The following is a 15,475-nucleotide window of genomic DNA, read 5'->3' on the forward strand; positions in this document are numbered from 1 at the left end:
CACAGAGCTGCAGGACGCTCCTCCTCACCCTGGTTCTCTGGGGTGATGGCTGGAGGTTTGGGTTTGGGTGCTCAGTCAAGCCTGGGGCTTGGACACGTAACTGCACGTCAGCAAGAAGGGGGTCTGGGATGTTCCTTGGCTCCTGCCCCACTTCTTACACACCAAGACTTGGCTCTGCAGCTTTATAAGCAACTCCATAAATTACTATTTAAATGGTGCTTTTGGTGTCTTAAATTAATTTCTGTTCTGAAAATCTACTAGGAAAGCCAAGTATAACAGACAATTTATTTTAAATCCTCTCATTTACAGTAAGAAATCCCTGCAAATTTCTATATGCTGGCTCACAACTTTGTAAATCTTTACAAAATTGCACACTGCCGCTCTGGCTACTGAGAAGGGAAAGAGCCTTTGGAAGAGCTGCCAGGACGTAACCTAGAGGGGTCTCTTGTTTTCTGTCACATTATTTTCCCCTGCAATTGATCTCAATAGATGTTAAGGTCAGAAAGGATAATTACCACCATTCTCTGAATAATACAGAGGCTGACATTCAGCACAGTAATTTCTGAATCAAAGCCATGCCTCTGACTGACCTGCAGCACTCTGCTCGGAGAGCGCTGTAGTCTGGCTTAAAGGTTTAAAGTCAGGGGGAAGCCACCACGCTCCCTGAACGCTCTAAACCACCTTTTGATTTCTTCAGACCCCTACCTCCAGCTACCACAGGCAGGAAAGACAATGTGGCACATATCCAAGCTGAAAATCACCCAGTATAATTATACAGGGAAATGTAATGCAGCCCAACAGCAACAGCACGCAGGATGGACATCATTAAAACAGAGACCACGGGGGGAAAAACCTCATCTTGTAGCACTTGAATTTAAAGCAGATACAGGACAGGTAGGAATGAAGAGCCAGGAAAGTGGCTGCAAAAGGACAGCAGTGATAAAAACTGTTTGAGTATGTATGTGACTGTAAGTTACTTTAAAAAAAAAAGCCAAAAAAACTTCATCAGGAAACTTACACCAAACGTGGAAGAACAAGTGTAAAACCAGATGGCTTGACAAAACCAAAAGTTTCGGCATCAGTGTCACTAGCAGGTTGAGAGGGGGGATCCTTCCCCTCTGCCCAGCCCTGGAGAGGCCACCCCAGGAGCGCTGGCTCAGTGCTGGGCTCCCCAACCCGAGAGGGGCACGGCCAGGCTGGAGAGGGATCCAGCGAGGGGCCACCAAGATGCTGTGGGACTGAAGCCCCTCTGCTCTGGGGCAAGGCTGCGGGAGCTGGGACTGCTCAGCCTGGCGCAGGGCAGGCTCAGGGGGTTGGATCCGTGTCCATAAACACCTGCGGGAGGGTGCCGAGGGGACGCAGGCAGCTCTGCCAGCGGTGCCCAGTGCCAGGACCGGAGGCGACGGGCACAGAATCAGAAATTCCATCTGAATACAAGAATTGATTTTTACTCTTGAGGGTGGTCAAACACAAGTTGCCCAGAGAGGCTGTAGAGTCTCCAGCCGTGGAGACATTAAAAACCCAACTGGACGTGGTCCTGGGCAGCCTCTTCCAGCTGGGCCTGCTTGAGCAGGGGTTGGACCAGCTGATTTCAAGAGCTGATCTTCCAACCTCAACAAATCTGTGATTTCTGAGACTTTGTAATATCAACACAGAGATGAACTAGCCTGACAAGTCTCACAGCAGACAAAGATCAGGTAGCTAGGAAAAAAAAAGTGTAGGGAACATGGAGTGAAAAAGAACTGAAGAAGAAACCGTTTGATTATGTTGAGAAAAGTGATGGAGAGCAAATCCAGCTCTGCAGAGTGCAGTGCTCCAGATCTGCTGTGCCTGCAGGGTGCTGCTGATGGCCAGTCTTGCTCCCCATTCCCTTCCCTTCTGGCATGGTGTTTTTATCACCACTGCTCTGCTGGACCCAACAGTCCTGTGACAGCAGCTGGACTGTGATGAAGTTATTGGAAAACCCATCATGGACCAGACAGAGGAAGAACAGGAACGAATGGAAATACTACTTGAGCGGCAGCATGTAGGATAAACTGAAGCAGCAGCACTACTGGAGGAAGAACTACAGAAGGCGTGAAAGTAAGTTGATGTGAGAAGTGGTGCAAAGGTAGACCAAAGCTCTCAGGACAGGGATCGGTTAGAAGACACCATCACAGCAGCAGCAGCATTAAGCACCATGTTCTTGCCTGCAGGCCCCGTGTCCCCTGCTCCTGCCCAGCAGTCCCATGAGACACTGGCTGGCTGCAGGGTGACCCTGCCGAGCGTGGTAGCCACGTGGTACCCACGAGCTCTTCATTAGCTCCAGACTGTCTGTAGGCAGACAGCAGGAGAGAAACATCTTTCTCATCTAGGTTCCAAACCCAAGATTTCTATTTTATTCACGTACTTTCCTCGTGATCTTGAATCTTATAGCCACTTAAAAGTAGCGTATAAATGTCCCAACGATTCCTTTTGCAGATGCTACCTGATCATTTTTGCCTCCCAATCAAACTCTCCACACTCTCACCAAACGCATCTTCCTCGACCCACATCCCACAGACTCGCAACTGCACCCAGAGAATCTCAAATCACAGGTTAAAAATAAACACCTATAGGTACCTAGACATCAGTTTAAACGACAAGTACGGAAACACAGGCTTTTCCATTTGGAATTGTCGGACTGATTAGTTACCCTCACCCTCCCCCGTCCTTCCTCCTAGCTGTCCTGTTCTCTTCCATCTTGTCGTAAAGTGCTGCCACATCTTCACTGAGCAATGCTGCATGTCAGATGGGACCCCCCTCATCTCTAGACAAAGAGATCTTTTTATCCCCTTTCCAGAAAGAAAGTCTATTTTGGTATTATGTAGGTATGTATAGGGTATTATGGGATGCATTATAAAGCGTGGCACAGACATGCCCGACCACCCTGACTATATCTGTAACAGCAATCCAGACAGGGCCAGCTGCCACAATCCACCCAGGCTCCTGCTGTTGAACTGTCCTCCTCAAAACCTTTTTGTGGCTGAAACTATGGCTAAAATGAATTGAGGATCTCTAGAGGTCACATAGGTCTCAGAAGCAGAATGTAAGAAAATGAATGTACTCCACCTTTGTCAAAGAAAAACGCCAGGGTGGACAATAACTGTGGTTTCAGTCACTTTCAGGTGGAATTGGTGACTGGACAGCTAGAAGGACATGTCAGAGAGATGAATGTAGACACGGGAACAAAGGGGAGAAAAGGCACATTGGAAATTGTCAGAAGATAAAGTAAGCTAGCCAAGCAAATAAAAATCACTCTGCGTTACAGAACTTAAGCCAAGGGACAGTGTCAATGACATAGGTGTGACACACATCAATGCGGAGCTGAAGGCAGAAGAAAGCTTCTGGAGGTCTGATCAAAAAGCTGGAAACTACCCAGTTGTGTGTACATTTGAAATCCCAGAGAAGAACAGAACTCAAGGGAGGTAATCAATGGTACTGGAGACAGCAAAGTTAAATGAGGACAAACAAAAACAAAGGCAGGAAGAGTATGAGGGACTAGGAAGCGCAAATACTCAGTGATCCTAGGAGCATAAGACTGAGAAAAAAAATCCAAGTTAGAGTTAGTGGAAATAAAACTTCTCAGACAGGGAAAAAAGAAGCCTTTTGAATATTGTCTAGGCAGGTGACTCATATCCCTTTCAACTTCAGTTCTTAATGTGCAAATACTTTTCTTTTTAGCCTGTAAGAACACTCTTCACCTGACCAAATGCAAAGACTGTAGTCCTCACGCTTCTCAGAAATGAGAAAAAAAGAAGGCAATACTTTGTTGTATTAAAGGTAGCAAATATGGTGACTGCTTTTATAGGCTAGGTTGTGGGAAAGGAATTCTATTTTAACGACTGTTCTCAGTCCAAGGGAGACACTTTTGCCTCCCTGAACACACATTACTGGAGGCTTCTCAATATGAGCGAGCTGTCTGCACTCCCTTTATGGTCAGTGTGAAAGAAAACAGGCATTGCTAGACTGTTCTCATGTTGAACTGGACATCTAAATCAGTTCTGCTCTACAACGCTCCAGAACCATTTATTAGTCCACATAAACTCCGCAGGGAGCCCAGTGCAGCTAGCTTAGGAGGAAAGGTCTTCGCTGTAGACAGTCAAGCAGTTTTGATGATTGCCACGCTTACACGTTTATAGGGCCCATAATGGCACCACAGACCTATACAAGCCTTTTAGGAACAAGCTGAGAATGATCCATCCATCTTTTCACACCGTATATACACCAACAAGACTGAAATACAATGCATTTAAATTCTAACATGGATCTGCAATGTAAAAGACGCTGTGAAACCTACAGACTGGTGATGACGCAGAAGGATACTTAAAGAGGTAAGTACACGTCGTTAAACCTAATTGAGGACAGGCTGTCTTTGGGAACAGAATTACTGAAAGAAGAACAGTGCACATTGACCACAACAGAAGGAAAAAAATATATTCCTGAAGCAATCTAAAATAAATTAGCTAAAACAAATAACACTTAATGGGCTTGGCCTCATCTTACAGAAGAGACATAATCGTCTCCATTTATTTAGAAAGGCTTGTTGGCTGTAAAGATCAGAGAAATACTGTGTTTTGTTGTATCATAGGTAACAAATGCAGGCAAGGTTGCACTAAAATTTACCCTTTGTAAATGTCTCAATAAATGTACAGAACATCTGTCTCCCACATCTGATACAACACTAACGAATGTAAACATGCCACTGAATCAATCGGCTTTTTTTTTCATTTGGAAACACGCTCTGAAAGATGAAAAATGTCAAGATTGTAATGTTACATGCATAAATGAGAAAAAAGTCCACAACTGAGCGTGGCCATGGCTACACTTCTGTTCCCAGAACTCTGCGCCTACTAGAAAAAACTTTATCTGACCTCATTCTGTCTACAGCATTTTAGGGACAACAGAAAGCTCCCTGCCTCGTGCAAAACACAGTTATTGAAATGGTGGGATTTGGAGTTCATCGCCCCTCTGGATATTTTCCCACTGAAAGCAGAGGATGAGGAGGCTGGAAACGACTGAGGCCCCTCTGAGAGATGTGCATGGACTGAAGAGCAGCACTGACGAGAGCTCCTTTGGTTTCTTTGGTTTTCACTTTCTAGTTCACCAAAAAAGTGAGCTCAGGCATAAAAATCCTGTTCTTTCAGCTCAGTCTTATTCCCAACAAGACAGTTGTCAAAGGGAGGTTATTTTCATGTTTTTAACAGCAGGAAACCACAAAAAGAGGTTTCCATCCTGGCCTGCCACTGAATGCTGGTGTTCACTGCGCCCTGAAAGAGCCAGAAGCTCCGCAGCACAGCTGGCCTCCACCCTGTCTTCTGGGACCCCTTATGCGATGGATGGATGCAATCATCACAAGAATCAAAGAATCACAGAATGGGTTGGGTGGGAAGGGACCTTAAAGACCATCCAGTTCCCACCCCCCACCACGGGCAGGGCCCCCTCCCCCCAGCCCAGGCTGCCCCCAGCCCCGTCCAGCCTGGCCTTGAGCCCTGCCAGGGATGGGGCACCCACAGCTGCTCTGGGCAGCCTGGGCCAGGGCCTCGCCGCCCTCACAGGGAAGAATTTCTGCCTCATCTCTCATCTCCATCTCCCCTCTCTCATGTAAAGCCATTCCCCCGTGTGCCATCGCCACCTGCCCTTGCCCAAAGCCCCTCCCCAGCTTTCTTGCCGGCCCCTTTAGGCACTGGCAGGTGCTCTAAGGTCTCCCCGCAGCCTTCTCCTCCCCAGGCTGAGCCACCCCAGCTCTCCCAGCCTGTCCCCACAGCAGAGCTGCTCCAGCCCCTGAGCATCTCCCTGGCCTCCTCTGGCCCCGCTCCAGCAGCTCGGTGTCTCTCCTGTGCTGGGGACCCCAGAGCCGGACGCAGCGCTGCAGGGGGGTCTCACCAGAGTGGAGCAGAGGGGCAGAGCCCCCTCACTGACCTGCTGGCCACAGCCTTTCTTCCCTAGGGAGACCCCGGACCATGGACTGCCTACCCTGCCTCCAGGAGCCAAATCGATGCCTCAGTTTCTTGAGGCCAGAGCTGCTAAGCACAAGCCAGAGATGTCTCTCGTTCTCACACAGCAAGAGTTTCCGGTTTCAGCCTCTCTTCCACGGGTGACAAAGTACTTTCTGGATGCAGACTGGCTCCACGTTTTTTTGTGGAGGTCAGTGTGGAGGAGCCGTGGCCCAGAGCCAAGCTCTGCGCTAGCTCTGGCCTCAGGGAAGCCCAGGGACGAAGCCGAAAACCTGTGTGTCTTCCAGAGAGACCCAAGCTCCCCACATGTGCATCTGTGATGAACAGGTTAAAAGTGGAATGGGGCCGTTTTTCACAAATAATTTAGTACAATCCACAGTCATGACTAAATTCATTCTCTTATTAAAAACATTGCTAGGAAGCACATGGAAAAGGCTTTTTGAATGATATATGTTAATCAGTATGGACTTCCACCGAGGCTCTGCGTTAGCTGCATTGACCCAGACAGCTATATCTAGCTGTACCTATATTTACAGGACCCCCCTGTGAACAGCACTTTCCTAATAGCACCTGGATTAAATTAGAAAATTGCAGAAGCGGTTCTCTTCTTCAACAAAATCGTGTACAGGTATCCATTTAGTATTCCTTCCAACTTTGCCTTCACAGAAATTGATCCATATTTGCTCCATCTTTGGGGGAAAAAAGGCAAAGCAAACCAAAAAAACCTTACTCTTGGATTAGTTTACTGGTGGAAGCTGGAATACATTAGCGTGAAGGAACAAAGTTTGATGAAGGTATAAACAAATGTTAAATACTCTTCAGAACGGAAAAGACTTAGGCAGGACACTACCTTTCACTCATACTATAATATCACTATCACCAAAATCAAATCTATTTCTAGCAAATGCTATTGTGCTATTGTGCTTTGCTGATGCCCTTTCATTCTTTTTCAGCACTGAGGACGTTCAAAGACGAGTTGAGCCCTACCCTTCTTGTTCACAGGATTAATTTGGTGTCCACAAACAGACCGGCAAACATGTAACTTCTAACATTTTCATCCATCATTTATTCCTAGTGTATAAAACATAGTCAGTTTTAGGAACAAATTCAGCTTTCAAAAAGAAGCCAAGCCAAGCCAAGCCACTGAAATCTGGCCAGTATAAACAGCTTCAGCACGTTAAAACGTGGATCTGACCTCCATTTGGCTCACACAAAGCAACCGCAGCGAGCCTGCTATCTTTATTTCATGCTGCCAAGATGTGACAGTGCCTCCAGCTAGGGAAATGAGGCCCTTCATTTTAGGCAGTGATGATCTTTTACATCATGGATTAACCTAGAGCAATACTAGCTGTAATAAATCTTGGGGAAAACACTGTAATCAGACGTATGTGAACTGACAAAATAGAAATGTAAGAAATTTTCGAAGGGGGGAAACCCCCATTTCTCCTGCCTTACTTCACTCTACTATTAACTGCTGACACCTGTACATTTTCCAGGTTTAGAAAAATGGACGATACAAAGACAACAGAAACGTGCTCCTATGCCCCTGGCAAACTAGATGATAGACGAACCAGTAATGCCTCGACATATTCAGTGACTCAGTCGCCGCACTCAAAGTCTCAAACCACTCGGCAATGTTATACCGAATGTGGATGGGCATGTGCCAAGGCAAACACAGGGTCTCCTTCAAGCTGAGGCAAGAGCTGAGTGTTTCTGCTTCCATGCTTACTGCTAAACCCACAGGCTCCATCACCACCCAGCTCGGCTGGCTGCATGCAGAGGTCACGCAGAAGTTAGTGGACGCTGAAATCCCCTTCTGTGCAAGGCTAACACCCCCACTGCTACGGGATGCATTTCCACACATAAATATTTGTAGCCTAGCAATCAAATCACACCTCCACCTTCCTTAACAAACTAGACAGATAAACCTCCTTTACCATAATAGTTCCAGCTTTTAGATATTTCTATAGCCCTCTTTTAATTACTTTTGCAGTGTTGCCATAGTCTTTTTGAAAGATGGATACTTGACCACAGCCACAGTTTTAGCAGTATCAAGTCAAACATGGCAAGCAGCATTTCTTTGGTATGTGTGGACACAGCCTGACTAGGATAATCCATGCTACTTTGGAAGTGCTTTTCAGTGCAGTACAACTCAGTAGTGCCAGCAGGCGAGCCTTGCAGAGACAGAAACAGCTTGGATCATACAAATGCCGTAATCTGAAATGGCTTTCACTGATCACTCCTTGCAGAGCCGCAGCTGAACAGAGAAGCGTTGATCAAGACCTATATCCCTCATTACGATGTGATTAAAACCAAACCAACCCCAATCAGACCTGGAAAGGTGGACGCGGACACCACGACCAGATATTCTGCAAAGAGCAAAGGCACTAAGCAGAGTGTGAATGGCAATACCTTTCGAGACGCGTGTTTGGGTCTCACTGAGAGCCCCAGGGCTCGCTGGGTGGCTATGGAGAAGATGCCTTCGGCAAGCCAAGAGCTCAGGGAGCTGGAATGATGGAGGCAAACCTAACTACCTGAACCTGAGGCAGCCTGTCCATTCCCCCCAGGTCCAGGACAAGATAAATACCCCATTCCTTCTTTGGAACAAGCAAGTATAGAGAGAAGAAACCTCCTCCCCTGAGCTCTTGCAGAATCTGCTAGATGAAGTAACCTTCCGTAACAGAATTCTGGAAGGGGGATCCATGAAGAGGGATGAGCCAGGATGTGGGTAAGAAGCAGGGGCTGGTATGGGTACGGTGATCACAGATGATGACACCTACCATGTATTTGCTGCCCTCAAGTTCTCACGATGCCCAGCTAAATACGATGCTTGAAAGTAAGATGATTTCTGGCTTTCTAAAGATCGGTTCTGGACTGGTCTAGTGCCATTCCACACTTGTGCGAATGTCTTGCCTCTCAGGAAGAGCAAACTGTAGACAAAGGATGACACAATGCTTGTTTTGCAGAATCAGGTTTCTTGGTGTTTCTTTGTTGTTTGTTTATTCCAATTTCTTTTCTTAGCCTTTGCTGGGGATGGTATCGGTAAAGTGTATGTGCTGTAGAGGTCTTCATCCTGAGTTACCTAAGTGTAGCCTTTCAATTGCTGAGGGGACAGCTCATTTATCAGAGTACAGGAAAGTTCTGTGCTTTTAAACGGGAAGTCACCTATAGTTACTTGCATGAATTTCAAAATACGAGCTGCTTGCAATCAGCTGGTATGTTGTTTGGTAGCAACTGTGAGCAAGGATCGTCCCCAAAGGCTCAAGTAGCTTATCCTGATGGTTTTTGTTACCGCCCAGTCTTTTTTGATGATCTCACTCAGCTCCCTTCTAGACGTATGAGGCCTGAGTTAGCAAATGATAACTGATTCTCACAAGGAACTTTTTAAGCAAGTCTTGGCAGTTGGCAATTTCAAGGTGCGGAGAGGCACTGTACACTGTATGTCCAAACAGGTCTGATTTCTCGAAATTTTTATTTCTGAATTATCTTTGGTCTACCTGATCTTGTCTTGGACCACAGACAGCAATGGAGACCTTGCTCACTTATAAATACAAAACTCCTCCAAGCCAAAGGGTGCTTCTGATTCTAAAGCCCTGTTGCTGATTCCATCGTGTCCTTGTAAGTCAAAATACTGTTGAAAAGCTATTTATGTTTCCTTTGGTTGCTGCAGTTTTGATATCCAGTATTTCTGGGATTCTGGTGATCAAATCCAGATCTATGCATGTCCTTGCCCGCATCAGAGAAGAAAAGGGCTTCTTTACTTGCGTGTCTTTGGGACAGTCTCTGCTCACAGGAGGTATGTGGATCCCTACAATTCACACAAGCAGAAGAATACGGGACTGGAATGACAAAGTGGGCTCAGATTTGACTATTAGGTGCAGTTCTGGCTATCCCACATCAAAAATAAATGTTGAAAGAAGAAGAGTACCGGTAAGGACAATGAGTGTGATCTGAGTTACAGTCACCTTCTGTGCAAGGAAGAATTAGGTAAACAAGGACTCCTAGGTGAGAAGCGGGTGGGATACAAACAACCCTCAATGGCATGAAGAAGGCAAATAGGTGAATGTCACAATAAAAAAGGAAGGGTTTTCTTAACAGGTCATAACTGAACTGCAGAAGTCACTTGTGGATGTGAGATTTATGAAGCAGTGGTCCCTTATATATACGGCAAATCAGGAAGTAAACCGATGAGTGCTGCAAGATGGGAGCAAGTACAAAAACCCAGAGCAAAACTTGACTTACTGACTTACTGTTTACGATCTTACCAAAGCATCTGCTACTTGTCATCATGGGTGACAGGATACAGTACCAGCATGAAATTCTTGTACCCTTAAACTCCTGATAATGTAGAGGTCTTGTCATAGTTTAATTAGTGTTTACCTTCAATATTACTTTAACTACTAGTACCTACTTACCCTAAGCTGTTGATTTTCTTTCCCTTCATTATCCCATACACAAATGCTGTTCCACTATTCCTTACCTCAACAGTGTACTGTGAGGTCGATGTGGCTGAGAAAACAAGTGGAAGGGTCAGGTGGTAATAGCCAGCCCTTAGTGCCCGATATGGTATTTTCTGAGCATTTTCTGTGGTGTCCCCCCTTCTCATATGAAGGGAATTGGTAGGCTAGGCTCTGCCCACAGAGGAACAGAAACACAGCTAGCAGATGATGATGTGAAAGACATACCTTGAGTGAGTTACTGCACGTTAACACGAAAAAAAAAACCCCAAACCCAGCATTTTCTTAGGTAAAATGTACTTTAGGATCAATACTGGTGCTTAGCAATAAAGCCAACACTGGTATTTTCTCATTTGCTTTTTTGCATTTTCGCATTTCTCATTTTAGTAATGAAGTATTTGCTCCTGTGTGCTCGAACCAAATCAGCAACTGAAAGCATTATCTCTGGAGGATTGCTTCACCTCCTCCAACAGAGCCCATTCTCCAGAACATTCAGCTTATATTTTGGACGAGTTTGTCTCCTGGTGTTTTGCAAAGCAAGAAACACAGAGATACCTGCTGTGGATAATCTTGACTCAAGTTTCACTGTCCCCGTCTTCCAGATCAGATATGATTTTTATAGATAACACAGTAGACACGATCTGAGAAAGAAATAAATCTCTGACTGGAAAGAAGCAGAGGAATGAGCAGTTCCTGGGAACTACACTGCTCCCTGAGACCAAAAGGCACTGTCACCCCCACCGACCAGCACAGAAGTGCATCACATACAGGGGAACGTGCAATGCTGGTGAGCCAGAACAGGACAGAGCTCGCCCTACCAGACAGGTGAGACGGGCTGTGGAATTAAGAGATTTTTTTTAAATGTGAATTTTCCAGTTTGGATTAAGAAAAGGGGAGAAGTTGGTTAAACAAATAAGTAGAAACTAAGCAACTAGGTGATCACTGCCCACCGTCGCTCCCAGGTCAGAACTGACAGAAGGCTGTACCATTCCGCTCTGTAAAACCTTGTGCACAAGAGGATGAAGAGGCTGCAGGAGAACCGGGCAGGCATTGCTACTCAGGAGATGTTTCAAGCTTGCAGGCACAGAGGACGTGTGTGCCTAAAGCAGGATCTTCTCCAACGGAGACCTGAAGACTACTGCTGCCTGCATACAGCAAACAAACTTGGACCGCAAACAGAGGCTAAAAGCAGAGACAATTCAAAAGACCTTGCCTGCAAGGTTGTTTGCGACTCAATAAATGAGATGATGTTATGGGTCATGCTGCTTAAGGACTGCCTCCATGCACACTCTGTAAAGCACTTTTGGTTTGGGGAATTGTCTGCTCTGTCAGCCTCTTTGCTTCTACTTCAGCAAGAGGCGTATTTCATAGAACCACGGAACAGCCCAGGCTGGAAGGGACTTCACAAGAGCATCTGGTCCAGCCTTTTGCAGGAAAGGGAGCCTAGGTAAGGTTATCCAACACCTTGTCCAACTGCATCTTGAAAACCTCCAGTGATGAGGATTCTACCACATCCCGTATTTGAAGTCATCCAAGTCACACAGTGTATCACACATTGTGTAGCGCTTGTAGACACCACGCAGAATGATTTACAGACAGTTTTGGAAATAATTTTAACGTAGCCAGTTCAAACCTGCACACATAACTGACTTATTTTGTCAAGGAAAGTGGAAGGGAAGTACATGAACCTTTGCTTAGTTCTGTTTGAAGGACTGCTGCTGAAAGTGAGGGATCTGGCTTGCCTCTTAAGTGCCATCTTGCCACTACAGCAGTGACAGTTCAGTTTCTCATTCTCTGCAGGGAGCATTTATTCATTCACAGCTTTGGACAAGCAAGGTCTCCAGTGAACCACTTGCTGTTCTCCCTAACATATCTTAACAAGAAAGAAAAGTGCAAATACACAATTCAGCTAGTTTTTTGCATGTTTACATCCACTCATGCAATAATTTACATATATACAACTAAGTAAATGCAAACCCAAATTCAACTCAAACCTAAATGCCTCTAGTAGAGATGGGCAACTTGAAAGAACTTTGGCAGCTTAGGTGTGTTTGGCATGGAGACGAACCATTAACAACAGCAACACGGTCTACTCATTATGTGAAATGTCTCCAGCAGAACAGAATAATCCTTTGTCAAGCAGAGAATCCTATGAGACAACAAGACCAGCCTTTCTCAGAACAGCTCTAGAAGTAACACTCTATTTAAAAAGAAAAACAAACATCTCTTTAGCGCTCTTCAGGTATTTCTCCAGCCACACTCATGTAATAACATCTATTCAAATAAACGAGAATCACTCTTCAGAGAGAACAAAATGAAGCACTGAAAAAAAATTCCTTACATTATGAATGCTGCATACATCCTTTGAAGTGGCAGTGTTATTTGAAATATATTAGAAGAGTCCTAGTGATACAAAATCCATACTCTGCCATTTCTTTACTTCTCACTGAAAAAAATAACCAATATTGCAAGGCACGCATACCTTTTTGTTGGTGTAGGTGCTCCAGACGACATGTGGGTCACCATGGTGTCATTCATGTTACTCAGAGGCCGTGGAGGACTAAAACAGAAATATTTATTCCAGTTAGTGATTTAAAAAAAACCCCAGAAAACAAACCAAAAAGGATACAAACCCAACACTTGGGAAAAGGATGCGACTGTGCTCTGTGACGTCGTGTGAAAGAGCAGCAGCAGAAATGGCTTTGCACAAAGCTACTCAAAGAGCTTGGTCTGCTCCAGTCTAACTGCTTTTCATAATTCATGTGTTACACTAAAATGAAGATAAAACTAACATTTGTGATTACATAGCTGACCTTTGGCATTGTCCGGTAGTTTAAGCAAACGTAGGAACCACTCAAAATTAGGGCAATTATTTGAAATGTTTAAAGAAATTAAGCAAAGATTTATTAGAACAACCAATCATTTCAACAACCACATACACCATCTGTTCAGGTTTTATTTTAATAGGTTAAAAGTAATTGGAAAAAACAAATTGGTAAGAGCCTCGTGTTCCTTACTTCCCTATTGAACGCAACCATGGACTGATGCTCCCGTTATTTGCATTTTGAGACCCTTAAACTCCCAGTGCCACGCTGCTGTGGCCACCCAGGCTCCGCTGCTGGTGGCTGTGCAGGACGTGGGAGGCCACCAGGAGCCCACGCAGGATGTCCCCAGCCAGCGCTGCTGGCGAATTCAAGCCTCTGGGAGAGAACAACCACAGCGGCTGCTATCACAGAATCACTATGTGGCTGCGTTTACCCTCCACTGCTATCCAAACACATCCGTCATCCCTCACAGCGAGCCCCCTGCAACGCTCCGTTTGCACATCAGGCAGCACAGGGACCCGTGCAGACTGTAACAGAGCAGAATGCCGCGCTTGGAACATGGTTTAAAAACACGCTTTCTTGGAACATGGGTTAAAATCTTCCTGCGTTTGTATTTGCCATAATCTTAGCATTTGTTTTCCGTAGGTAATAGTGAAATTAATTCCCGCCAACTTCAGCTTTCTGCAGCACAGCAGCACAGAAGGTGTCTGACCCGACTGCGCGCGGTGTTTGCCTTCCCTGACATTGCCAGCGCCGCAGCGCAGAGTCTGCTCCTCCTTGGGATGTGGGAACACTGGGAATTGTCTTAAGACTCACTAGGTTGTTTCACTCCACAATTTTCAGAGCCCAGTAGCCCAGGGAATCAAACAACCATTAACAAAGAAAAAATCACCTGGATGTCAAACATATAAAAGCACAAAGCACATATTCCCTGTATGTCCAGCTGCGCTCCTCCTCCACACAGGATCTGAGTGCAACAGCCTTTTGGTTCTCAGTCCTCACCCAGGACAGATTTGCCCAGGGATGATGCTGTATGTTTAATGTTAATGTTGTTTAAAATATAACCTTATACCACGAAGTCATCTGGTGATAAGGTATTTGCTGAATGTGCTCCTTTGGGAGAGGGAATTCTTATCGTACAAAAAAGCAGAAACAGGATTATAACACACTGGGAAGCCAACAGGCACCACACTGCGGCACATTTGGAAGACATTAATTTGGCTAATGAACATATACACACACCCCATGGTAACGAGCAGTTAATCAACAGTGCTAGCCTTCCGCCCCTTGAACTCCCTACTTTTTCTTGACCCAATGCAAGGAATGCTCTGCCCACACCTCCACTGCAAAACTTCGCCCCTGCCCCGGCTAAAGATTCACTTACCAGCTTTACCTCCTCCTGCCACACCATAACCATACCCGCAGTGGTGAAACAGCTACAACAAGCAGCAGCTTTTGCAACCAAAACTGTGTTTTTCAGCAACAACTCTGGCCTCACAGTTTCTGTGTGTGTCAGCTGGGGTTGTCCCTTTGGGAGGGACAAATGGCTTCCTGAAGCGCTGTGCCCTTACTGGGATCTTGGAGCCACCAGCTCAGTGCTCTGCAGCATTTGGGGGTAAGTGAATTTAAGCACGCGGTGCAGCGTTGCAGCGGCAGGGGTGAAGCAGGCTCGCAGCAGCGTGTCCGACACCGCAGCCCAGGCTGCAGCGTGCTGCCAGCCTCCAATGACCCCGCCGGGGGTACATGGAGCACAGGGACCGAAGGGGACAGCGCACCACACTCCCCCTCCATGAGACACATAATGACAGCGTGAGTTTTCAGAGTTCATTTTACTTTAACTAATTGTACATGAGGGCACACACAGTTTTCCATTATCCTGCACCTATGTGGGTCTCCTATTTGGAGTGAAGCGTAACTCTTTATTTTATTACAATATTGCTTTTATATGCCTCTTCTAATAAGGAAGTGGATGCAATTCACCATTTGCAGTGTGGTTTTAGTATCATTGTGAGACATCTCCGTAAGTTCATACCAGTTCTGTAAATACCAGTGTCCTCAATTTTCCAGCTAAATCCTTGCTAACAGTGATAAATGGAAAGGAAAAAAAAAAAAAAAAGAACACCTGGTTAATAGATTTCTAATAGCATAATTCTGTTGTCTTTATTATGTACAATAGAGCCTTTCCCAGTCCAGAGAATTTCTTGAGGCCATGTATACA

At 45.6% G+C, this 15,475-nt stretch overlaps 1 protein-coding gene across 19 annotated transcripts in view; it reads right to left on the bottom strand.

The window, feature by feature from the left end:
* Window positions 1–15,475, bottom strand: part of DTNB (dystrobrevin beta) — a 214,930-nt gene that overhangs the window by 101,124 nt on the left and 98,331 nt on the right. For all 19 annotated transcript variants that reach the window (XR_008732692.1, XR_008732691.1, XM_055713177.1 and 16 more), the window contains one exon: window positions 12,915–12,992. Coding sequence is in view for 16 of the 19 variants with exons in the window: in XM_055713177.1 (XP_055569152.1) it covers window positions 12,915–12,992 (78 nt within the window). In the remaining 3 variants the exon portion in view is untranslated. Of the gene's footprint in view, window positions 1–12,914; window positions 12,993–15,475 lie in introns of those variants that run through there.

This window comes from Falco cherrug, chromosome 6 (genome assembly GCF_023634085.1).
Source record: "Falco cherrug isolate bFalChe1 chromosome 6, bFalChe1.pri, whole genome shotgun sequence".
Classification (NCBI taxonomy): Eukaryota; Metazoa; Chordata; class Aves; order Falconiformes; family Falconidae; genus Falco; species Falco cherrug.